General features: G+C 41.4%; 3 protein-coding genes across 3 annotated transcripts; 1 reads left to right on the plus strand and 2 right to left on the minus strand.

Annotated features, from left to right (window-relative positions):
- Positions 1-824: 824 nt before the first annotated feature.
- On the plus strand, positions 825-9549 carry abcd4 (ATP-binding cassette, sub-family D (ALD), member 4). Its single transcript, XM_070849061.1, has 19 exons — positions 825-1119; positions 1469-1587; positions 1970-2097; positions 3033-3172; positions 3372-3488; positions 3626-3751; positions 4103-4153; positions 5121-5215; positions 5314-5435; positions 5973-6064; positions 6335-6424; positions 6620-6825; positions 7343-7434; positions 7608-7644; positions 7751-7800; positions 7886-7938; positions 8046-8122; positions 8357-8472; positions 8894-9549. Exons 1-19 carry the CDS (start codon positions 1079-1081, stop codon positions 8993-8995), a joined length of 1854 nt encoding a protein of 617 aa, XP_070705162.1. The 5' UTR covers positions 825-1078; the 3' UTR covers positions 8996-9549.
- Positions 9550-9558: 9 nt separating this feature from the next.
- LOC139217670 (acetyl-coenzyme A synthetase 2-like, mitochondrial) lies at positions 9559-18966 on the minus strand. The gene is made up of 14 exons (XM_070849060.1): positions 18750-18966; positions 18387-18483; positions 18109-18308; positions 17086-17261; positions 16384-16536; positions 16005-16152; positions 15387-15524; positions 14681-14773; positions 11447-11559; positions 10774-10900; positions 10486-10613; positions 10158-10221; positions 9961-10082; positions 9559-9869 (listed from the first exon to the last, which is right to left on the minus strand). Exons 1-14 carry the CDS (start codon positions 18946-18948, stop codon positions 9702-9704), a joined length of 1926 nt encoding a protein of 641 aa, XP_070705161.1. The 5' UTR covers positions 18949-18966; the 3' UTR covers positions 9559-9701.
- A 1422-nt stretch (positions 18967-20388) lies between these two features.
- On the minus strand, positions 20389-25115 carry LOC139218317 (visual system homeobox 2-like). Its single transcript, XM_070849881.1, has 5 exons — positions 24686-25115; positions 24027-24117; positions 23276-23399; positions 21395-21575; positions 20389-20711 (listed from the first exon to the last, which is right to left on the minus strand). Exons 1-5 carry the CDS (start codon positions 25113-25115, stop codon positions 20389-20391), a joined length of 1149 nt encoding a protein of 382 aa, XP_070705982.1.
- Positions 25116-26907: the final 1792 nt, after the last annotated feature.

The following is a 26907-nucleotide window of genomic DNA, read 5'->3' on the forward strand; positions in this document are numbered from 1 at the left end:
AGTCAATAGTGCCAACAGTCAATAGTTTAGGTAGTGTAGAATCATGTGTTTGGCTCCCTGTAGGTAAATAGCACACTGAGTTCATGCGTAACCTTTGAGCAACTTAGATAAAGTTTTAGATCTTTATCTTGTTTTCAACCCACATGCACATCCAATCTAATCACAGATTTTTGACTGCTGTCCTCATAAATTGAACTTTGGGTGATCTAAGCCTAAAGAATTCACAGAAGTCAGCACACGTCCTGACTCTCACTCTAGAAATCTTTACCATCATACATTTATTACCTAATGAAATATTTAAGAATGTCAGTATTTCAGGCAGCAATACTCAACAAATATATAACCACGCATGACAAATAATACACTTTCCCATCATGGACACATTTCTTCTAATTGTTTTATAATGTGGTATTATTCAAGCACTGTTTACAAGCTGGCCACTCACAGTACCCACAACCATTAAGAGCCTCCTTTTATAAGCCCATTTCCACTTCTTTTTTCATTTTTAACACTGTGGTCCGTTCTGCTTGTGAGGCTCCTATTACCTGGGGAATTGTTGTTTGTTTACAGTAGTTCTTGGGTTTAAGTGTGATATGTGTGTGTTATTTTTGCCAGTTTTCCAGGCATGAACTGTATGTCAGTGATGTTGCAAAGGAAAACTGTTCTCATGATCCCATTAATTTTTTTTTTTTCGTGAAGGCGTGTTTTTTTTTTTTTATTCCACCTTATTGAAATAAAAAGCTATGTGGACTTTTATTTTGAAAAATCGCAATAACCGGACATCCGGACTTTTACTTTAATTCACCAAAACATTGAAGGTTCGCGGTGGCGCAGAAAGGTAAAGTCCGGAGTTGGACAACATTTTATCCAAACAATGGAAACGGCACAAAGAAGGTCGTTATTTCGGTTAAGTGTGTAGAAATGTGTCTCTTATTTCCGCTCGTTAGCTGCTGTGACTGTTAACCGTTTGTCTAAAGTTGAAGTTAGCTTCAGCTGCTAATATTTACTGACACCGAGTCCCACAAACGTGTGAGAGGTTTTATTTGGATAAAACACCAGTTTCCTGCTGCCAGTGCAGATGCCTCGACTGGAAAACTCCAACAGCAGAGGGGCAAAACGGTAAGACTGAAACTACAGTATGGTTGTTAATGTTATTCAAGGGTTTCTGTGATTTCCCTGCTGTTTAACTTTTTATTTTGTAGATAAAGTTACATGACATCAAGCACAAATACACAGTGAACACAGAACACCTGGTTTAGCCAAGTGAATATACACCCCAGACATTAATCTAAGTATAGTACAACACTGTATTGGCAGGTCAGTTTTCACCACTCTGTTTAAATGTTGGTGTTGCAGTGTAAGGAGAAATGGTTGCAGAAAACTGCAAGAATCTCATCATAACACACTTCATGCACAGGATGTAAGTACAATTCATTCAAATGTCTCTCTTGCTGCTGCATAATTTCAGACCAAAGTTGGACTGGAAGTTTGTCCAGAGGTTCTGTGGCATCCAGAGGGTCCTGTTCCCGTCATGGTCCAGTCAGAGTGCTCTGATGTTTGGGACGCTGCTCGCTGTCACTCTGACAGGTAACTCAACAGCTGGAGTTACAAAAGCTGTTTGTGCAGGAGGAGTATGTTAGCCAAAGGGGAAGTACATTGTCAAAACCAGGCCACGCTGCCCATGAAATGTCAGTGAATGAAGTGTAAACCTGATTTTGCCCTCACGATAAGACACATTCACTGCCTGTTGGACAGTGCATTTTGCGGCATTGTAAAACTACACTTCAGATCGGATCAGATCAGATCAAATCAAATTAAATCAACTTTATTGGCCAAGATTACACTAGACTGCATTTTCCATGCTGACCTTTAGCTCAAAGCATAATTTACCTACGTTGTTTTACGAGTCTCTGTTTGAACTGTCTCCCAGCAATGTGCTAACACATCTTTTTTTTTTGTCTGCCATCAGAGCAGCTGATCATTTACCAAGTGGGTGTCCTCCCCAGCCACTTCTACAATGTGCTGGCAGACAAAGATAACTCCGGCTTCAAGAGTCTGGTGGGCACAGCTATGGTGCTCATCTTACTCAACTCCACAGTAAGTTGCAGCTGCTGTGGGGATGGTAGGAGAATATCAAAAATACCAAACAAACAAAGTTCTTGCTGTTCATGAATATGCAAACTCCGCTAAGCTGGACTCTCCCTTAACATTTTCCTTTGTGCTCGGCTCTGCTTCTGATTGGTCTGTAGACTCTGAGTGTTGATTAAAGTATCACTTCTTTAGCTTTTGGTGCGGTTTTGCACTCTCAACGCCTCAAATTTGAACTTAAATAGTACAAGGTTTTTCATCATGACACATGTTTTTACTCAAAACTCAAGGAATAATAACTCTTCATATTTTATTATTCAAAAGGCGTCAAAATACTCTTTTTATTGCAGGTGCTTGTTTGACTTTTTTCTGTTTGTGTGTTTATGCTGTATCTTATGGGTAGTCTAAATCTATGAGCATGATTTCATCATAGTCATCAACCAGATACTACACCACATTCATAAAGTTGACCTGTTTATGATTACGCAGAGTGTTGCCATAGTAACAGTCTAACTACCATTAAGGCAAATGATCATCATTTTGACAAATCCCATTTTGCAAATGTTGTACATTATCTGTCAGGAAACATATTTTGTACCGAAACAAAATCATTTAAGTTATGGTCTGACATCATGTTTTTATTTCAGATTGCTGTTATAATAGACAGGAGCAACTTTACAAGGTCAGGACAGCCTGACATGTTAATTTTACAGCCTGCTGATCATTGGATTTTGAGCCTGAACTGCACACACTTACTCACACACAATACTGAGCTTATTCTGTGGGAACAGATATTCTACATGCAGGTTGATGTAGCTGATAACTGTTTAATTTTTGCTCTTGTTAGTCTTGTAGAGATGTTCATAAAGTTACTGTTTATTGTCTCTGTGTTACTTCGCTCTCTAATACACTTTACTCTCTCTGTTCCTCTCTCCCTCTTGCAGATGAAAAGTCTCGATCAGTACATTTGCAATCGGATGTATGTTAGCTGGAGGAAGACACTAACCGAGAGCCTCCATACGGCCTACTTCCAGGGCAGAGTCTATTATACACTCAATGTACTCAGAGATGACATAGACAACCCGTAAGCTTTCACGGCTTTTAAAAGTGCCTTTATTTTTAAAAAGAATATAGACACTGTACTTTGATATTGATACTGTACTTAGTTTCAATGAAAACCTATCATCCAAAAGGATTTATGGATATGATAATGTGGGAATGAAAGTATTAAACATCATCATTAAGTGGAATACCTTAATTGTTTCTTTGTTTTTAACTTGCAGAGACCAGCGAATCAGCCAGGATGCAGAGAGGCTGTGTAAGCAGATGAGCACCATGGCTAGTCGTCTGATCGTGTCACCGTTCACACTGGCTTACTACACCTACCACTGCTTTTATAGGTGAGTTTGTGCAGTGCTGTGGCTACATGTGATGCACTGGAACATTTCACATCATCACATAATCTCTCATGTAAAGCACTCTGAACTGCCTTTGTGTTTGAAAAGACGTATATGAATAAAGTGTCTTTGCTTCGCAGCACCGGCTGGATCGGTCCTGTGAGCATCTTTGGCTACTTTGTAATTGGGACCATTGCCAATAAAATCCTCATGGGGCCGATTGTGTCGACTCTGTTTGAGCAGGAAAAATTTGAGGGAGACTTCAGGTGAGTTCAGTTTGAAAGTCACAGTGTATCGAACCACAAACACAAAAGTGTCTGTGTCAATAAGAATGTGTGCTGACAGACAGGCAGAGCAGCATTTGGGTATTTTACTTCCCGTGGTTATAGTCAAGGAAATCGGCTCTTTGTTAAGAGGAAGTTTCAACAGATTTTGAACTCAGGATATGCATCAGCTATGAAAGAGGAATTGTTATTTAATCTGTTACAAGCACAAACAGTGCGTTTTTTTAGTTGGTGTCAACGTTTGAATAAAAAAATTGTTAAACCAAAAACTTTAAGTTGAACTTGAGTTGCTAGAAAGCTTTTTTTTTAAGAAGTATGTTTTTGTGTCTCCAGATTCAAGCACATGCAGATCCGTGTCAATGCAGAGTCTGCAGCTTTTTACAGGTGAGACACAAACACTATGATTTACACTACTCACAAAAAGTTAGGGATATTCAGGTTTCAGGTGAAATTTCAGGATGACCCTAAAATGCATTCTAACCTTTCCAGGTGAACTTAATGTGACCTTCTCTAAACTTTTGAATGCACATGTCCAATTGTTCAGTGTTTCAGTACTTTTTGCACAAATTGCTGTTCTCTAACAAGAAGCTTAACAGCAAAATTCACAACAGGTTTGATCCATGAATCGACCAATACATTTCCTGCTTCAGTTAGAATTGGTATTTAAACAGTCCTCCTCATCATGCTGTTCACATTCTGACATCATGAGACCAAGACAACACCTAACAATGGATCAATAGTACCTCGCCACTGGAGGCTTCAAACAGGTCCTCAGACAGAAGTGTCCACTGAGCTTAGAGGGTCACAGAGTGTCATCAGGAGGTTGTAACAGTGATACAGAGTGACTGGAAGAGTCACAGAAAGGAGAGGAGTGGACGTCCTTTGGCCACGTCCCAATTTATTGAGACACTGAAATTTTTTGTTGTGGTATACCTACCACTGTTGTTAGCTTTTCTTTCAATAAATTGTTTAAAATGAAGAAATTACCATTGCATGCGTCTACTTAAATGCCCTACTTTCATGATATAATATCACTGTAGCATTCACTTTTTACATTTTCCATAAATTTCACCTCAAAGTCGAATATCCCTAACTTTTTGTGAGTAGTGTATATACCAGGGTCAACTTTTTCTCATGTATTTTCATGTGCCTAATGCACATATCATGCCTGCAGGTTACTGAAATGGAAACTAGAGAGCTGAGACAATGACAATTTTAGGACTTGCACAGAAACTTTACTTGGTGTACTTTCTTGAGTTGAAAAACGTACAGTACCTGGCACTATCTGAATTGTCACACCGATCATGGCGTTAATGCAGGTTGGAAAAAATGCTGCTGTCTGTGTTTTTAGAGCAGGCAAAGTGGAGCACATGAGGACTGACCGAAGACTGCAGGCTCTGTTGCAAACTCAAAGCGTTCTGATAAACAAAGAGCTCTGGCTTTATAGTAAGAACATCCCTCACACGGCCAATCACTGACTCATATCTCTATTGATTGCATTATTAAACATCCGGTGCTAACTTCTGTCTTCTGTCTTCCCTCAGTCGGTGTGAACACCTTTGACTACCTTGGTGGTTTCCTCAGCTACATTGTAATTGCCATCCCCATCTTCACCGGTGTCTATGATGGTCTCACTCCTGGTGAGCTCAGTGCACTCATCAGCAAGGTGGGCATGGTGCTTTTTTTCCCTCTAAACTTGTTTTTCTTGAGAAATGCAACTTTATTCACATGCAGACATAAGACCCTTTAAAAAAAAATTTTTTCATGCAGTCAGTGAATGTGAAAGTGTGAATGTTGCTCTCCTTTTCAATCAGCTTTATCAGTCAATCTTATAAAACTGTAAAACACGTAACACACAATATATATAAATGAAAGATCATCAAAAAGAGTACACTAGTTAAAACAAATGACCTCTTTAACCACGAGGTGGCAGCATAAGCTTTCTCTCCTCATAAAATTACTCAGTCGCATTCATGCCAAGTTCAAATGTCCACCAATACACAGAAATCTCACTTCTACTCATCGTCTATTACAACATTGAAGCTGAGCTACAACTATTATCATAGCCTTAGTATTAGATTCCTTATGTCTCTTCCATGTTGTCGTCCACTGTGCTTCAATGTTACAGAGGCTTTTGCTCTTCGATAATCTTTGCACTTATTTGCTCTCTGCTCTGTTTCTCCCTCTCCTTGTTCATATTCAGAACGCCTTTGTGTGCATCTACTTGATAAATGGTTTCACGCAGCTAATAGACCTGTCAACCACTCTGTCAGATGTGGCTGGATACACCCACAGGTATCACACTGCATACTTAAATTCACTTCCTGGAGGACAGATGATGACAGCAGCATTTGTGCATGCCATCCAGCTTTCCAACTGTCTGTGTGTGTGTGTGTGTGTGTGTGTGTGTGTGTGTGTGTGTGTGTGTGTGTGTGTGTGTGTGTGTGTGTGTGTGTGTGTGTGTGTGTGTGTGTGTGTGTGTGTGTGTGTGTGTGTGTGTGTGTGTGTGTGTGTGTGTGTGTGTGTGTGTGTGTGTGTGTGTGTGTGTGTGTGTGTTGCGGTCAGGATCGGGGAGCTGAGGGAGGTGATGGATGACATCCTACACACGCAGTGTGACTATGACCCGGCATCAGGCGAAAGCTACGACTTTGACAGGTTTGTGTGAGCACTTAAACATTCATCTCTGCTGCAAAAAAAAATAAGCCACTGGCTGCATGTGAAGATAATGCACACATGGCTAAAATTATATGAGAATAAAAAACAACAAGAAGATGACAAAAGTGAAAATGAAGTGCTTTTAACAAAGCTTTTCAGCCTCTACATGGTCCCCTTTTTTTTTCCCCCACACAGTGACTTCAATGTACACGCTGGTCCGGTGGACACCGCCTTCATCCTGGACCATCTTTCATACAAATCTCCTTACTCAGACCAGCTGCTGGTGGAGGATCTGAGTCTGAAAATCAGCCAGGGAACACATCTGCTGGTGGTGGGGAACACAGGCACCGGCAAGACGTCACTACTGAGGGTCCTCAACCGACTGTGGGAGGCACACAGCGGTGAGAGAGCAGTGAGAGTGAGGCAGCTGTGTGAGGGAAAGAAAAAGATGAAGTTTGATCGATTTTAACCAATTTTGAGTGAAGATATGACAGGACAGGGGGATTGATGAGGATTAATAAAATGATGTGGTAGCTCCTGACCAGTTCAGGCTTTATTAATAAATGTATTAATAATGATATGTATTTAAAAATAAAGGAAGAATGTGCACATCTTTAGTGGACAGAAGACACACAACAACAATAAACAATTGACATAGGTCTGCAACACTGAGGGGCTCTGGTGTGTGGTTACACTATGGGCACAAACAAACCTCGGTGTTGTCGGTACCTTTCACTGTGTATTTTTACATCCAGTGCTTCATTTTTACTTTTTACAATCTAAGGAAACGTAAAGAAAAATTACAAATATTGCATATGAGACAAAGGATTGCATAAACTTGACTTGTTATATCTGCACACACCAGCAGCTTCATGATACCGCCTGTCACTGTCTGTCTGTTGTGTTTCTTTCCCTCAGGTTTTGTCCAGATGACCACATGTTTCGGGCCCAGAGGGACCCTCTTCCTTCCACAGAAACCGTACCTGACTGACGGCACACTGCGTGAACAGGTCTCTTCTTTTATGCTGTTTTTCTTCGAGGGTTGCTTCTCTGTAGGGCCTGTCACTTGTCTAGTAATAAATACATGCTTATACATTCCAGGGTTACTAAAATGCTCAAATCTACCAAAATCATAAAAGGTTAGATTGAATGAGGATTAAAGGGAACCTTTTTTGTCCAACAGGTGATCTACCCACTGAAGGATATTTACCCTGCATCAGGTATCAGATTTCACTCTGACTGAACTGTATATCAAACTGCCTAACAACTGTCTGAAGGTTATAGATGCCATAGATGTTATTTATAATTTGAGTATCCTTTTTTCAGGGTCAGTGGACGATGAAAGAATTATACAGTTTCTGGAACTAGCTGGAGTGGTGAGTGACTTTATTATACGATATACTCCTTTTTAATTGAACAAACAAACACTGATCCTGAACCAAACTCCGTCCTGTGCTCCAGTCCAGTCTCCTGAAGCGGACTGGCGGGCTAGATGAAAAGGTGGAGTGGAACTGGTAAGAGATATAAAAGAAGAAATAAAACAATGACAAAGTGAAACAGTAAATGAGTGCTCTGCTTCTTCACAAAATGATGTCAACTCTGAACTAGTTTTTCTCTGCAGGTATGATGTTCTGTCACCAGGTGAAATGCAGCGTCTCTGCTTCGCACGACTCTTCTACCTGCAGCCCAAATATGCAGGTGTGTTGCTCTGGATTTCTGTAATACACTTGTGACAACATCTGAGGAATCAATCAATTAAAGTGGTTCTGACTCGGCATTTCAGGGGAGCTAGCCTCGCCCACTGCCTTTGATTTAACACCTAAATTTAGCATTTCAGATGTAAAACATTTGCATTTTCATCCTGTCTGCTGTATTAGAGGTGACCCAGACCAGAGCTTTCTATAACTAGTGTTTCTTGTTTTTACTTTGCAGTGTTGGATGAGGCCACCAGTGCTTTGACGGAGGAGGCAGAAGCACAGCTGTACCGCACCTGCAAACAGCTGGGCATGACTTTGGTCAGTCTGGGACACCGTAGCAGCCTGGAGAAGGTAGTCTGAACGTACATGTGTCAGCCAGCTTCAAACAGAAAAGATGGCCTGGCTTCACCTTAGGCCATTTGAACCCAAAGCATCCAACAATTTGAAGGATTGAAATAAAGAACTCTGGAAATGACAGAAAACCTGAGCTTAAATTACTGTTGGATGAAGTAATGGGAAAATTATTATATTTATGCCTGTAACATTTTTTAAAGTTTCGCCCTGCAAAGAAAGCAAATCTTATTCTGCTAAATGCTAGAAAAGTATCAATTGAAACTAACAATCAATTAGATCCTACTCAGTCCAAAAGAGCAACAGCTTTATCAAATTATCTGAACCTCCTTTACGTTTCAACACTTAACTCCTCTTACTTTGTCCTAAAATCTGTCTACATCAGCAAAGGATGTTAACAGTGTCTTTCTGTTTCTCACAGTATCATGATGTCCAGTTGAAGCTGTTTGGAGGAGGCCAGTGGGAGTTAATTAAGTTAAAAGGAGGCAGTGGGAGCCTCTGCCTTAGAGAAGAAGCCACATGACTGCAGAGTCGCCTCCTTGAACTCCTGGACGTGCCGGAAGCGTCAGCGTGGGAGACGAGAACGAAAACACTCCTGAATTCCTCAGTTTACGAACACTCAAGTGCTCTTCAACGAGGTACTTTGTAGCACAGTTCCTCCAGTGGACGTGGCCAACTGTACTTATCCCCTGTTTGTATTTATGTCCACGGGCATTTAAGAGGATAGCAATTTTCACCAGCTTGTTTGTTTAAATATGAGAAAATTGGTTGAGAAAATGGGTGACAGTGCAACATTTCTCTATACAAAGGGACAGTTTGGAGGGTCAGGGTCAGGAAGCTCAACCAAAACGTTTCATGACCACAAATCAAAGAAGAAAAACAACACTTTATGCTCAGTAAACCTTTGATTTTATGTGAGATTGTATTTGTTTATTGTATTATGTTTACAATCATATTCCCTAAATTGGGAATTTAGAATGAATCCTAAATATAATTAATTGAATTTCTCACCGTGAAAAACAGAACACATCTGTGGGTTATACAAACTGTTTTAAAGAGTCCTGATTTCATAAAAAGTTCATATTTAAAATAAAAACTAATGATATGATATTTGGCCATTAAAATCATTTTTGATACAGTCTGGTAATGTGAAATGGGGAGTAACATACAAGCATTGCTTTCATGTTCCTCTTCAGTGGAGAAAGTTTTCAGAAAACACATCATCGTGGTCATTGTGTGCTACAGAGCTCACGGTGACCTTGGATGATCTCTTGAACCACCGCAGGCTCATCCAGCGTGCTGAGGTCACCCAACCCCTCCAAGTCTCGCTCCACCACTTTCTGCAGCACCCGGCGCATTATCTTACCTGAGCGTGTCTTTGGCAGACGCCGGACTAACTGTGGCAATGACCAAAGAATGACCATGTGACCAAGCACGAGCTAGCGTTATATGTTTGTCAGCAGTTTAAATTCAGTGTCACAGGATTACCTGGATGCAGTCTGGACAGGCATACTTGGCGATGTTTTTAGAGACGATGTCGTTTAGCTGCCTGGACAGGTCCACCACTTCAATGTCCACATCCTTTTTTAGCACCACGAAGGCATACACACCTGACGACACAGAGGGAGAAAAACGTTACTATGATAAACACTCACCAAAGTACGTTAAAAAAAAATCTTGCTCACCTTGTCCTTTGATGTTATGTGAGTATCCTATAACAGCAGACTCAGCCACTGCAGAGCACCGATTCTGTTACAGAAATCCCAAATGACCGGCTTTACATTTTATGGTAAAAGATTTAACGACTTGAGCTTTGGAAAGAACTGAAATCACTTCAGTCCTGTCAACCAGAGCATGTCAACTGTTTTACATAATACGTTTGAATAGAATTTCATATGATTTATGATTTTTTTGCTATATTTTTTCAAAACATTCAAAGATAAATATCAGCATGTAATTATCACATGAGGGTTTATGAATGAAAATAATGTGTTACTCATTGATTGACCGTACCACCACATCCTCTATCTCCGCTGTCCCTATCCTGTGACCGCTCACGTTGATGACGTCATCAAGGCGGCCAGTGATCTGGTAATACCCTTCCTTAGAGCGATAGGCGCCATCACCAGTAAAGAAATAACCTGTTGGCACAAAGATAGAGGGACTGTTGACTTCCCAACAACAACAAAGTCACAGTAGAACTTCTGTATCGGTTTGTCTTCACCAAAAAAAAAAAAGCACAGCAATTAAGAAACACAATAAAGACAGAGACAGTTTGTTCTTGAACGCATCGTTGTGTACCAGGATGAGGCTGACAGTAGGTCTCTATGAATCTTTGGTGGTTGTTATGAATGGTCCGGGCCATACCAGGCCATGGCTGAGCTATACACAGAGCTCCAGATGTGGGGTTGGAAGTCAGCACTTTCCCCTAAAGAAAAGGAATAAATGTTAACGCAAGAAACACAACAAGGGAATAACAGAGTAATAAGTCTATGTCATTGATGAGAGCACTAGAAATATAAATAAATATATAATACATTTGCTTTTGCTGTGGCATCGTTTCCAGTATTTATGGTCAGTGAAACAGGATCTAATGACAAGAAATTTTCTCAAAATTACAGAAAACATAAAACCCTGTGAGTACTGTAGCTCTAAATGCTGTGTGGGTGTTTTTTTGGTGGAGAGGGAGGAAGAGAGATCAGATCAGAGACACAGCTCCAACTGTCTGCACAATCTGTGCAACTGCAATGGTCACAAAGTAGTACGACAGATTTTCAAAAGGGAGTTTGGCACGGAACTGATGGGGCTGACGGGTGGGAGCAGGGTGGGTATCAAAAGTGACACAGCTGGTGACTATTTCATAATCCTAATCTGAACCTCTCTCCGGGGTGTTCCCAGCCATCCAACATTTGCAGGGATGGCACGCAACACACACACACACACACACACACACACAGAGGGATGAGCACCACACCTCAGTGTCCATGAGAACGGGCTCAATGCCAAAGAAAGGTCTCATGGCCATTCCTGGGACAATCTCTGCGTCTGGGTCTGAAGGCCTTGGGGTGATGCAGATGCCACCTGTCTCTGAGAAAAGAGCAAAACAAGGCAGATTATAAAGATGGTATTATTCTAGAGGTGTTATTGTCAACAAATCCTATAAAAAGAACAAAGCCAACAGTGTGTATGTCTTATTCTTAATTAATTTCTTTGCTCTTTAGAAAGGGGGGGTGACAGTGGAAAAAGTGAGATGAAAGGGAAAGAGTAGGTAAATAAAAACGGCAGAGCCAACTAACAGTCTGTAAATCTAGCATAAACCCCTCTCATTGCTACAGATGTAGATTGCGGAATTACAGCCATACTAAGTAAATTAAATGCAATTAGGTTCGCCTGGACCTCAGGGACCCTGGTAATCCGCCTGGTGGTGTTGGTGGCAACAGTGGCATAGACGGCAGAGGGGACTCGTTATAAAGTAGGACACAACAGATGATCCCACAATAGCATTACCAACTGGCATCCAGTTCAAATCAACTGTAACCCTGAGACCTCTGGACTAAAATCCCCCCCAAAAATCATCAACACTTTTCAGTTCAACATTTGGGAAATTCATTTATTTACTCTTTTGATTGAAAGTTAGATGAGCGGATGGACACAACTGCTTCAGATAGTTTAGCTTCAGCTGTAGTGTCCAATCTTTAATATCTTGGTGTCATATTTCATCAAATCCTATAAAAAGGCTTCGATCAACACATCAGATTAATGATTCGGACATGTTTCGTTTATCTAAGTTCTTAGATAAATATTCACGGCCCATTTCACCGGAATCGTCTCAGGGCGTCTACATCCGGTCCAGAAAGCTACTGCAGGGCTGTTCACCAGGTCCAACACAACAACTCACATCACAGCTGTCCTCTGCATTTTACACTGGCTTCCTGCCAAATTCAAGATTCATTTTAAGGTTTTTGTTTTCAAAAAAAAAAAAAAAGCCCTGCATGGTCAGACACCTGTCATCCTATCGTCCTTTCATCACCAGTAGGTCACTGTGGTTTTCTGACCAGGGCGTACTGGTGCTGCCTCACACTCGTCTGGAAACAAAAGGTGATCATGTGGCCTCTGTTGATGAAAAATCATTTATTTAAACAGGCCTTTGGCTCATTTCCTGCTGTCTAGTGTTTATAATGTGGTGTGTTTATAAGATCTGTTGCTGATGATTTACTGTCATTCTTTTATGGTCGTATTTTTATACGTACTATTTTTACATCTCTGAAGCAGTTTGTGACGTTGTTCTGTGACAAGTGCTACACCAAAAAAAGCAGCTTATTTGCTCTCGTGTATTCATTGAGAATGAATTCACAGGCAGCTGCTGGTTAATTTAGCTTAGCATAAAGAGCTGAAACAGGAAAACAGCTAGCCTAGCACAAATTGTGTTAGCCTTGAATAGAGCCAGACTGGCTGTAGCTTCATATTTAGCTTGAGAGGGGTATCAGTCCTCACATCCAATACTTGGCGAAAAAGCAAACAAGTGTATTTACTAATATATTGTACTATTTCTTTAAATGAAGGCTCCAAAGTAAGAATTTAAACAAGTAAATACAAAAATATATTGATGTTTTTCCATTCTTTTTAGCCGTTTGATGCTGCAAAGCTTTTCCACTTCCTGTCCTCCATCATCCTCTCACCTTTCTGGTCCTGTGTGATCCAACATGGAGGCCGTATGCCAACAGTGGATCAAAATCTGATTGTCTCTCTAAACAGGCTACTTGCTCCCAGATCAACCAAATGGCATTTATGAATAAAGCCACTTAGTCCTAATTGGAAACACTGGTCCAGGAAAAATAACATAATGATATAATCCTTTTTGCTGAAGTGGGGTATTTGGGTCATATCTGTGTCCGTAATTCTCAAGCTCATGATGCTCTGATGTTTAATTATCGTCAATGTATTATTAGGTTTTTGCCATTTGTATGGTAATTAACGCAGCTTTGCTCCATTTGGTCATTACTCAATCTAATTTGAACGGACTGAGGATGAAACGCATAGTGTCAGTCGGGACCTGTGTTCATCCGCAAAATTGATTTTATTAGCAAAATCATCTGATTTAAACATGTTGTCATTATGTCCCATCATAAGCTTCTTTAGTGGAGGAGTAGTAGTTATTTTTCAGTGACATCAGAGGTTAAACAAGGATGAAGGACGATTTTGCTCTGTTTTCTTCTGCTGCTCATGAAATCAGATTTCTATCTCTGAGGGGAAAACATCTGGTTGGATTTAGGAGTCCAGAGGGGATACAAACTTCCCCTGCATGAGTGTGTGATAGAGTGTGTGTGCCGTATATGAACACACACACTTACTGTAAGTGCATGTATGTGCACTGACGACCACAGTTATGATGTTATGTAACACTGTTATTGTTGGAGAGACGGAGCAGACTCTGCTCCCCCCTTTAAGGTGGACTGATGGGATGTTTTAGTTACTGCAGACGTGGCTGTCGGAGGAGAGTGTGTGGCCTTAACTGATGAAGGGCTACTGTACGACTCGCAGCATGACACAAAACCAAGTTCAGTTAGAGCACAATGCATTTGATAGGGTGAACTGGTGATGACTTATCACAACAAATATTCCACAATCAAACATGAAAATCCAATAAAATTAGCTGGCTATGTGACGTTAACTTGTTTTTAGCCACGCCAGCATTGAGGTCAGTCCACCACTTTCTGAACTACTGGACACTCTTGTGAAAGTAAATCCTACTAACTTTGGCGATCTCCTGACTTTTCCTCTTGCACCACCAACACGTTTGCATTTTTGGTTTTTAGTTGAGTGTTTTGACAACTATTGGAAGGATTGACATGGAGTTTGGTTCAGACATTCATGACCCATTCAGAGTAAATTTATTTCACTTTGGTGATGCCCTGAGTTTTCATCTATAGCAGATAAATACCTACAAAACTAATGACGGTCTCAGTAAACTCAGCTGTGCTTTTTGTTAAGTGCTTATTAGCAAACCATGCTAACATGCTAAACTAAGATGGTGAACACATGAACATTAAACCTGTGTCGCATCAACATGTTAGCTTTTAGCACAAAGCACACTGTTGTGTCTAAGTACATCCTCACAGAGCAGCTAGCATGGCCATAGACTCTCAGTCTGGTTTCATTTTGTTTCCAATCGCTATTAAATTTGACATTTTAGTGTATCCACAGTTACCAGTTTGCCACCAGGTGTCCACTACAGGGCAGCGTCCATCCCCAACCACTCTGTGGTACCACTCCCACGCCTCAGAGTTGATGGGCTCACCCACTGCACACAAAGACATCTTAAATCACATAATGTAGCCACATATTATTTTTGTGTACTTGTTTTAGACCAATGCATATTTTTATATTTTTTGCAAAACAAATTGAGAATTGATGCAGGAAAACCAGTGGTTAACAAGATAAAAGTGTTTCTATAAAGACATCTGTGTTGGTTAGGAGGGATGGAGGAGCTTTGTGTTTTAACCAATGAGCTTCGTGTTTCAGGGCAACGTGTGTGTGTGTGAGATCTCCTGGTATCTGGGACATGCTATGGACAGCGTGGATGCCTGAGGCATGCCAGCATACCGGCCAGGCTTGGCTTTCAATATACTTAGTAAGTATGTAACACGTGTGTGCGCTTAGACGAAAGGAATTTTTGCAGTAACTCTGTAGTACATGAAACAAACACTGCTGACTGTCAGAGTGAAGTTTCACATGTGACTTTAGACTGTGTGTGTGTGTGTGTGAGTACTGCATTTGATGTGGACAAGTGCTTGCTGCTTTACATGACATGATGACTTGGATACATTCAGTCAGTTCCCACTAACTTGTCACAGTAAAAGGGACACAGTACGGTGATCCCTTGTGTTGTATTTCTCAGCATAGCGTTGGCGTACCAGAGCCGAGAGTTTTGAGGGTGGATCGGTCGTATTTGTGCACCCACTGGTCTCCATATTTTAGCAGCAGGCGAATTGCAGTGGGAGCCCCGTAAAACTGATTAATCTTAAGTCTCTGGACCGTTTCCCAGTACCGTCCTGTGAACAACAAAACATGTCAAGGTTAGTGCACAGACACGAGCCGCAGCCTCAGAACAGAAAACTAACATCAGAGGACTTTCACACTTCCCAGTTTCTCCTTGACAGTGACGAGGTGTGTGTGCTGACGCATATGATCACTTTGTCGTCACTTCTGTGTAAACAGACGTCCTAAATTTAATGTGGAAGGTATGTTCAAGTTCAGCTGTAAACACTTATTCATAGACAGAGACTCGGGCATGCAGAGCTCTTGGCAGAGGACAGGAAGACTTAGAAGGTGTGCGCCAACACACTTTAGTCAGCACATTAAATTTTACATTAAAAAAATCATAAAAATTTCATCATAATGATACCTTAAGAGCTAATAAAGTCACCAGTTGATGAATATATGACAAAATTGAGGGTTTACTGTTTGACTAAAGGTATTTAAGTATTTATTATGAACCATTCTGAAACACATACATTTGCTGGTGTTCATACCTGGGTCAGGATAAATGGGAGTGCTCTCAAACAGGACAGTGGTTCCCCCGTTGGCCAGGGGCCCGTAGACGCTGTAACTGTGTCCTGTAATCCAGCCAATGTCTGCCACACAGCCGAACACATCTCCGTCATGGTAGTTGAAGACAAACTGGTGATGAGAGGGAAGATTCATGTGACTACTGGGCGAAAAGAGAAGAAGATACTGCAGTTTGTTGCCTTTTATACTCCTAAATAACCAATTTAAGCTGTGAATGTTGTTACATGTAACCCTGCAAACACTAGAGCACCATCTTTTAAACTCTGATCAGGCTGAGATTTTTTCTACAGATGGTCAGACGCTGGATCATGGATCACATTTTTGCTGATATATAATCTTTACCCGGTGTGTGAGTGCGGCGTACAGCAGATATCCGGCCTGAGTGTGGACGAGTCCTTTGGGCTTCCCTGTGCTGCCTGATGTGTAAAGCAGGAACAAGACGTCCTCGCTGTCCATGGCAGCTACCTCACAAACCACATCCTCCTTCAGCATCTCCTGCACAACAAGGTGAATTTTAAGGATTATTTGTTAAGAATCACATTTTATGGAACCACAATTGAACACACGAATATCGCCTGTCGTTGCAACTTTTTAAGATGCAAGAAAACATTTTTAAAAGGCAGAAAAATAGGAGCTGAAACAATGAGTTGCCTAAACAAGCAGCTAACACATTTGTATCACATGATCTTCCTCAGCAAATTCAGTTTGCCCAGTTGTCAGGGAAGTGTAGATGATCAAATTTCCATTTCCAAGACTGTGTGATATGATGGAAAGCTCCAGAACATCCACTAAAGGGCGTGGTGGTGAGACTGGTCTGTCAACTGCTGTTTCCAACATCTAGACTGACCTTTAATCATCAGTTTATCTACTCAAAATTAACTGACAACAATTTAAGTTAGTTGGTTCATTTTAAAAGTAATTTATTAAAGCAAAAATGCTTTTTGTGTTTATTTGTGCAGGGAGATGTGACACAGCGCGGCCGCAGTCTTCTGCTGTTTACATTAATATTTTAATCAAGCTCTGATTTTCTTTCTGCTCTCTCACCTCCTCCATGGCGACATCCCTGGCTGTCATGGCGACCGGATTCTCTGTTCTCATAGCAACAAACACCTGCTGTACCGTCGGGCAGCTCTGCACAGCCGTGTCCACCGTCTTCTTCAGCTCGATGATTTTACCCCCCCGGACACCCTGGTTGACCGTGATGACGGTGCTGGATTGGGCTGGAAACACGATGCACAGGAAAATCAGACTGCTGAGTTGGACGCTGACTGACAGGTAACAGCTGAACCTGACTGTGTTTGGATTATGTCACAAATCACAAGAGGCAAACACAGATTGAGTCCTGTAAAGGGAAGGAATATTTCCCATGCAGAGCCAAAAAGTAAGGAAAAATCATAATCTTTTGATTTAGGAGGTCAGATACTTCACTCCCACAATCTGTATTTCCTGCTACATCCTGGGTGACCCAAATAATCAATTACCAATGAATGGTGGTTTGGTGCAAAAATGGTCAGTATGCACATGAAAAGATCTGATTTTAACTGCAAGACCATACATTTATTTTTATATATCATTATATATCTTTATTTATTTTTTTTTTTTTTATATCTAACGCTCTTTAGCGATGCCTTCAGGATATGTATGTGATGCTAAAGAGAAACGGGTTTTACACAGTCGCTCACCTAAAGCTGCTCTGATAAATGCTAAAAATGATGATGATAAATGATAAAATGACAGCATGCATAATTTGAAAGGGGTCTTCTCAAGTCAGCTGCTAAATGCTCCTCTGTGTTCACCAGCCAGTTTCTAACTTTGTTTTTTATATTTGTTGTTGGGCTTTAAAACCAAAACAATGAGCTGAAAGACACGAAGACACCCTGGAGAGTTTAGAGGAACTGAATTGCAGAGTCAGGTGACAATTCTCTGCAAGTTCTTCACCATGAGCGACGCCTTTCACATTACAGGAAGTGCTTTGACTCATTGTTAGTAAAACATATGGGCAGCTGCATCTTTCAAGTGAATCTCCTCCATCGGAACGCCATCAGCAGGTGAGTGGTGCCGTCTCACCGTCTCTGATCCGCTCTGCCAGGGCCTCGCCGCTGAACCCTGCAAACACCACGTTGTGTGCTGCACCAACACGGGCACAGGCCAACATGGACGCCACGGCTAGAGGGCAAGGAGGCATGTAGATGGTGACACAGTCCCCCCTCTTCACGCCACGCCGCTTTAACAGGTTGCCAAGGCGACATGTCATCTCCAGTAGCTGCCTGTGAGGAGAGATCCATGAATTTCACCACATGAGGTCAAAGAATGTCAAACACATTCATCAAACCCAACCAGCTGACCTGTAGGTGACCTTGACCTCTGACCCTGGCTCATCTCTCTCCCAGATCAGAGCCACCCTCTCAGGACAGGTGTGTACGTGGCGGTCCAGGCAGTTCACTGCAAGTACCCATAAAGAAACCAGGGGCACAGACAGAAAATGGTACTTAATTTGTTACCACATTATCATGGGGCGTTCATGGTATCCTTTGATTAGAAGTTTCCACGATGATGCCTTCACTGTCTGTGTTCCTGTGTTGAAAACTGCCTATCAGGAGGACATAAACTCAGTCTGCTCAATCAACCACTTTATTCTAACGACCAAAACTATTTCCTAAAATGTTATTTACCCCTCGTACTCTCATCAAACGCGAACGTGATCTTACCGGACACATTCAGCTTCCCTCCTCCAAACCACTTGATGTTTCCTCGGCTCAGATCACAGTCTTGGACCGACTGGAAAGGACTGATCCAGCTCAGTCTGTGACGCGCCGCGGCGGCCCAGAAGACCTCGCTGCTGGAGACTGAAAACTCCTGCAGAGCTGAGTGGTCCGACACCCCGGCAAACCCCGCAGCCTCCGGCATAAACGCCGAGATGTTGCTTTTGTTTCGACCCAAAACTTGGAAATAAGATCTGAAGACGTGCCTCCTGGAGGGAGCAAAGACGCACTTTGAAGCGCATCCCCAGTGCAGCCACATCATGACGGTGAAAGTATTCTGAGCTACGAGAAATGATGTTTGCAGAGCATTTCCGACTGAGACAACAGTGTGTAAGCAGTTATTCAGGTTACTCTCCTCTGCTTCTGTGGAGAGGAAGAACCGGAGGAGTGATGCGTTAAAGGGCGGTGCAAAGCCATGTACCGACACTTTCTGGTAAGAATAGCAGGATACTTGCACAGGATACGACACATGTTGCAAAAGAAAATCATTTTATCTTGATGCAACACGCAGGGTTTTGTCGACACAGAGGATGCTGTAATAACTTGTGTATGATGTGGTTTTCCATTTAAAGGAAAAAGTTTCATTATCTTGTTAAATATTCTTAAAATTAGGCCACAACTATTGCTTATAGAAGTAGATGTAATATCACAGAATCATGTTCATACATAAAAATCTTAAACTCAGATTTAGAAGTGAAATTGAGAGAAACTGCAGACAGCAGATTAAATTGAATCAAACATCCTCCCAGTGTCAAACTGTACTTTCATCATTCTGCACAGTGAAACTCAAACATCCAAGTAAAGCAAAAATAAGCAAAACACAGTTTTGGGTGAAGGGAGGGGCGATTTTAAATACCAGTAACTTTTAATGGGGCTACAGTTACATTTATACAGAGACAAACACAGACAATTCATGTTAACTGTACATGATGGAACAGTGTTAACTATTGGACATTATTTTCAGTATGTACATCACTAACGCTGCAACAGATCTGGGCCTTTAACCTTTTCTTCTCACAGGACTCTGTGCCTAATGTGTCCCTCCCCCACAGGGAGGTCAGAGGTCACAGTCTGCTTGTCTTTAGGGCCTCTGGGGGGTAAAGTCTGTTTCTTGCTTGAGATGCTTTTCTTCCAAAACCATCTTCATCCACACTGTTGCACTGAGTAGCTGCCATGTCACAAGACTGTAAGGTTAATCTATTTTAAAGAAAATAAATATATTTTTTACTCTGCAGTGAATGTTGGGTAAACATTTCCATGAGGTGACATGAAGAGGTTTAGTTTGGAGTTAGCTGTCCAAATATTTCTAAGAGCAGCGAGGAAGAAATAACTTCACTGGTTGAGTTAATAAACTTTGGAGCCAAGAGCAGAAGTTACTCAACAGGTAGAGATAATTTCAAATTTCTGTATCCATGACTATAATATTTGACCAACAGTGTGAAGTTCAGCAGTCTGTCCAACAAGCTTATGGGTGACTCCACAGGTTCAACTCAACCAATGAAAAAAAGACTTCTGCCTCTGTGAAATCTTTGCAAACTCCATCCTGCAGACGTTTCACCACCAGTCTGCATCCTGCAGCCTTTTTTCAGTCACTCTTCTTCACCTCTGCCGTGTCCCTCTCCGTCCCTTTGTCCTCAGCCTCCTCTTTATGCGTCACGTGGCCGTTTGTTCTGTCAGAAACTGTCCCGAGCATTTTGGCGCTGTGCTCCTGCGCCTTCGCTCGCAGTGCGGCGATACTGTTCTCCCTCAGCTCCTCTTTAGAAATCGGTGAGTTAGAGTCTTTCATCTGTTTCTCCTTCTCTTCCTCCGTCACTTTGTCCTCTGGTGTCTCCTGTTTTGGTGGTGGTGTCAGGCTGCTGGGTTTTCCAGGAGAGGTGTTTGTGGTTTCAACAGACTTCTTGTGCATGCCTGAAGGGAGAGGACATTAACTTCAGTCAGGGAGGGTTAGATAGCATCACTGTGAGGATTTTTCTTCTATGGAAAGTATCCTCGTCTAAAGTATTGATGCATTTAACATCTCACCAGAGAAAGAGCACAATTTTTTTCCTCACAAACATGAAATCTTGTACATGCTGAGGTGTTTGGCGTTGGAAAAAAAGTGTGAAAGAGAATGAAGATGAAGGGGATAGATATATGGACAGGACCTCTTATTCAATTAGAGTCACCTAATTGATTTGAACTAATCAATTGACTTGAGGCGAGAGAGGACATTGGGTCTAATCTGTCCTGATTAAGTAGGATTATCACTGTATCGACTGCTCGCTTTTATTGGCTCCCAACATGAGCCAGGCTTAGTTTCCCCTTCCTCTTGTTAGAATTAATCTTAATCCCTGTTTTCAAGCACAATGATACAAACTAATTGAGAGGAAAATTGCTTTTATGTCAGCTTTTCTTAGGACCACGAGTACAAGCCGGCCTTAGTATTGATATAAAAGCCATGACAGCGAGTCAGCATGAACAACACCAGCACCATGAAACTGAAGCAAGCAGCTAAATGGAATTCAACCATCATTCATTTCATTATTTACATCTGTGATTTTCCTACTGTGACATGTTAAAATCTCCCAGCTTGCATGTAACATAGTTCTCACCAAGTAACCAGGGAGCGTAAGACTCTGTGATGCCCTCCTTGGCTGACTTGAGGATGGACTCAGGCAGTGGGATGGAGTGACGGACCATGGCGCCGTACAGGCCGTACTCTGCCATCACGCTGCTGCGACCCCAGCACTTCTCCCTCTTCCTCCACTTGGCCCTGCGGTTCTGAAACCACACCTGGAGACACGAAGGTCAGACAAAGGATTACATGTAAGTTTACTTGAGCTCTGTGTAACAGTAATGCACAACGTCCTGTCTGCAGTCTGAGCCAATAATCCATTCTTATCAGGGAAGCAGGAGACATCTTGTGTTCAGTCATTAAATCTCTGAAATGAGCAATGTTTGCATATTAGTAGATTCTTGATTTTTCAGCGAGGGAGAAACGTGTAATTTGAAAAGATTTGAACTAGGTATTTGACATATAACACGGCAATCATTATTCAAAGCCCAAAACTTTTCTATAACATGTTTGATCTTCAATTCATTTTAAATGATTCATATTTTTTTTCTATAGTTGCTTGATGCTGAGACAGTCTGTTATATTTTATTGGACCAGGAGATAAATATCAGTGGAACAGTGACATCTACTGGAGGCTCAAACAAAAGGAAACGAAGGCTGTTGATGAAGAAGTCAGATTTGAGGGCTCATTTCCACTTGTCATGCCTCAAATTTGAGTGATCGTCGGTGCCTTTCGGTCCTTAATGGACTAAAAAAATGAAGTGTGTTAAAATAGGTCAGTAACACAAGTTCTGAAATTCAGTGTTTAATATTTCTGTTTTTCCCTCATTGCTTCATTTGTAGGCCTACAAAATGTGATCTTCTGTCAGTTGTTTGTGTGTGTGTGTGTGTGTGTGTGTGTGTGTGTGTGTGTGCGCACATTATTCTTCTTCTGGCTCCTCAAGTGCCTAAATTGATTTCCAGCAAGCCAGACCTTGTAATAACCTCAGCAAGCTTGTGAATATGGATGAGGAGAACAGGAAGAAATGAGCACCGAGGAGGCAGGATGAGATTGTAGTGTGTGTAGGTGTGTGTGTGTGTATGTGTGTATGTGTGAATGTGTGAATGTGTGTGTGTGTGTGTGTGTGAATGTATGTGTGGAATTAAAAACGATCAAAGCCGAGCCTGGAAAGCTATTCAGGTAGATCTGATGATAACCTCCATCTCATAAAAAGATGGGCCTCAGATGAGCAATCATGCTCTTTGACAGCAACAGTGTGTGTGTGTGTGTGTGTGTGTGTGTGTGTGTGTGTGTGTGTGTGTGTGTGTGTGTGTGTCTTGTGTGTGTGGGTGCAGAGAGGTGACCCCGGGGGCGAAGAGCCTGATTGAAAAATAAGTTAATTTCCAGGCCCGATCGATGGAAGACAGGCGCTCAAATATCACGGGAAATTAAAATGCTCATAGCAGCCAGGCGGAGGCCTCTGCTCCGCCGCTGACCTGTGTTAATTAATTTCTATGTAGTTATCATTTCATTTGAGGGCTGCGGCCCGTCTCTCGCAGGGGAAGAGGTGATAAGTTCTCCTCAATTAACTAATTACACTGAGAGGCTGAATTGGCTGCTAATGTGAGGCCTTGTGAGGAGGATGATGATGATGATGATGGTGGTGGTGGTGGCTCTATCTATGTGTATGTGTGCGTGTGAATATTAAACCTTCATCTCTGGTGTTTACTATGACAGCAAGGAATTTTAACTTTGATGTTAAATGATTATTATAGCAGGAAATATCTGAAATATTTGCTTGATTACACACTTTGTTTTTTTTTTTTGTTTAAGGGTTCTTTTCTGTTTTATTGCCCCATTTAAAGCAAGAGGTTTAAAGCATCTTCAGGTTTTACACATTTAAGATGATAAAAGAGCTCAAGCTTTGTTAACACACACCTGTATTCTGTCCTCTGGCAGCTCAGTCTTCATGGAGAGCATTTCCCGGGCGTACACGTCCGGATAGTGAGCTTCATTAAAAGCTTTCTCCAGCTCCTCCAGCTGATACGAAGTGAAAATGGTTCTGCACATAAAAGGAAAGAGGACACAAGAGAATAAAATAGACACTCATAATTTGGATTTCATCGTAAAACTCATTTCATTTTCACATTTGTTCAATTTTATAGAATTTGAATTTGTTGAATACAGCTGAAATGCTCTGAAATAGGAAAATAAAAATGAATCAAAGTGTTTTAAAATTAATTTAAAATCAAAGCAGGATCTTATAAAATTAGAAAAAGTCAGAGGACAATTACTGCTATTTTTTCTTTGTTAACCAAAACCCAGAAAAAAAATACTTGGAATAGTCCATGTTATTTTTTTCCCTCACATTTATTCGTTAATGATGCAATAGTAATGTGTTTTTAAAACACAGCACAGAATAAATCACTCAATGTTTTTTTTTCTATGAGGAATTTTAGGTTAATACCATATTAAATGCAAAACCATTATCTCTCTCTCTCTCTCTCTCTCTCTCTCTCTCTCACACACACACACACACATATGAATTAAATAGTGATTCTTTGTTTTTCTGTTTTTTTTGTTTTAAAACAGTCCACACTGATTCCAACAGGCCAAATATGCGCCTAAAAATAATAGTTATTCATCGTTCGATAATCAGGTTTTCCATTCGTTCCGTTTTCTGTTTTACCTGTGTCGTCTTTTCTTTCTTTTCTTGCTCTGGCTCACAGATGATTTTGAGAACTTTTGATCGCCGGAGGAGAGACTCATGTCATCGGAATCTGTGAGGAGACACATCAGCCATTAGATGTAGTAATAATAATAATAATAATAATAATAATAATAACAATAATACATAATTAACGGTAGAAAATAGTAATGCTGGACTTTTAACAGAAAATCCTAATCTAAAATTGTTATTTCTGCATATTGAGTCTTCAGCGTGGACTTTAATGAAGAAAGTATCATAAAACGCACCAGGCCAAATAAAAAGCCATAAAAATAATTTTAGAAAGGCCTTCACAACCTTCCTTTCCATTCTGAAAACAAAAGCTTTTATGATGAGTTTAAAAAAAAAAGGGAATTTAACTTGGAGTCTGTCTCCCATTATTATTATTATTATTGTTTTTATGATTATTATTCGATCACAGTCTTATTTTTCGTTGTCATGTGCAGGATTTGTCTGTCATCCTCTCATTGTGCCTCCTTCATGATAAATATAATGTGTGCTCTTGTTAAGTAGGTAAATTATGAAACCCGCAGCATTATTCTCATTATTCTCAGTGTGTGTGTGTGTGTGTGTGTGTGTGTATGTTAACAGGCCTTCAGTAGTTCATGTGAAACACTGACCGGAGCTGGCGGAGTGCTGCGCATCCATCTGCGTGTCCATGTGCGCCGCTCTGTGCAGCGGCTGCAGGTGCACATTTTGCGCCTCTGACAGCACTTCCAGAAAAGCAGGCTGACTGTAAAACGAGTGTATTCCCTCCGGCCCCAGCAAGCCCATACCGACCCCGAGCCCCCCGTGTCCGAGGGCCGACCTGGCGGCCAGGACGTGCGCCCTGTGCGGCAGAGCCTCCAGCGGCCGCCTCGGTGCCGCCGGCGGCTCCTTGTTGAGGCCGAGCAGTTCCTGGATGCCAAAGCCGGTGCGCCGGTGCACCGTGGGGGCCATCTTCCAGACCGGAGGCGGCTGCTGGGATCCCCCGTGGCTCATGCTGGTTTGTGAGGCTGATTTCTGTTTATTCTCAGTGTCTGAAAGCACAGCTCCCTCCTTCCCTGTCATGGCGGCGAGGTTCCACTTTTTTTTTTTTAATTCTCTGCTCCCTCCAAAAGAGCCACAGTCCCTGGTGCAATGAGCGCTGTGATGCTCTTTCTTTATCTCCCTGCCCGCCTCTCTGCTGCGCTTTTTATCCCACAGGCAACAGGCGGCAGCCAATCACAGCAGGGCAGAGACTGCACACTCAAGTTTGATCAGATCCGTGAGGCTTCATTACAGCAAATAATGCACTTTATGGCAATAAGAAAGACAATGTAACCGTCATATTTGCCTTTTATCCAAGAAATCCTGAAGAAAAAGATTGATTATCTTTTTAGTCTTTGTCAAACAGCATAAAGTGTTTTAATCTCCTCCAGCTGATGACTTTCAGTTTCAACAGAAAAACCTTCATCTGAGCTTTGGTGCCACATTTCTGTATTTCCGTTCAGCGCGTAAAAACTAGAAAACACTAAGAGCTTTGTAGGTTACTGTCTCGCTGAATTTGTACGTGTTGTGGTTTGATTTCTAACCTGAAACAGAGCAGGTGAGATTGTTTTTAAAGACAGAAAATTAGTGACAGAAAAAAAAGCATCAGCGGAAGAGGGATTTAATGCTCTTACTTTCACCGTAAGTCTTAATGTCTCTGTCGCTGATCATCAAATGGATCCAATCAGCCGGAAAAATCCCTCAAGTCGAGGAAAATCAGCTTAATTTGCAGCGCGTTTGTCCTCATTTAAACGAAGCCATTGTTGTTATTTATTACAAAAATACTGAAAACCAAAAAAATACAGTAATTCTATTGTGACTAAATCTGCTGCTTTGTTGTATAAAACACGGTTTGCTTGCAATTATTCCCATGAGCTCAATATTTTATTTCAGCCTATTTGTATACTTAATGTAAGTAGAAGTCCAAAGGTGATTTGATATTATTCATAACAATAATTAAAGGAAAAGTCTCATTCATAATTTCAAATGTTTGATCACCAAAATGACACACATGACATTAAATATCAGCTCTGTTTAAGAAGAGCAGCCAGATTTTTCCACCTCACTGCACTGCTTGATAACCCAGTTTTTAATATTTTCCAATAAATTAGCCAATAAGGAGGCTAATCCATTAAAAAATGATAATAAAAACATGAAACTCGGGTCACATCGGATCACTGCTCGTCTGTCACTGGTCAAATGAAAAGAAACACTCATAAACAGAAGCTCATTTCTCCATCGGTTAATGAATCAATTCAGTTTGTTATTAGAGGGACCACGAGCTGATTGATCCGCCACCAGCCTCGAGCTCTAACGTCCCATATAGCCGCACTGTCATTTGCATATTCTAATTAGGTTTGCGCACTAAACGTTTTGTCTCTGGTGGCGCATCTGTTGACAGATTATTACGCGTTTTTTTGTACTTTGACCGGTCACATGGGAAATAAAACAATATCCCAGTTGAGAGTATTTAGGGCACAACAGGGTGGTAATTAAATAGGAGACCAACAGAGGGGCGAATACCAGTGCACAGTGCAGCAACAGATCTATTTACCTCCTGAGGTTCAACTGTCTTTTTCCTTCACACATACAAAAAGCCTCGGCGCAGACCGAGAGGTTACACGGTGTTTCTCCGATTTTCAAAGTAAGAGCGAAGACATTCAGGATGCCAGGGGAAATCATCTGCAGCCCGTCTCCACACTCGTTTATCACCGTATGAACCTCGGCTCAAATTCAAACCCACTCAATTGTGAAATGAAGTGAAAATACTCTCATTTTTCCCCTCTGTTTCCACAAACCTAATCCTCGCTAATCAGCTATTATTCAATTATTG

This window comes from Pempheris klunzingeri, chromosome 18, assembly GCF_042242105.1.
Source record: "Pempheris klunzingeri isolate RE-2024b chromosome 18, fPemKlu1.hap1, whole genome shotgun sequence".
In the NCBI taxonomy this organism is placed as follows: Eukaryota; Metazoa; Chordata; class Actinopteri; order Acropomatiformes; family Pempheridae; genus Pempheris; species Pempheris klunzingeri.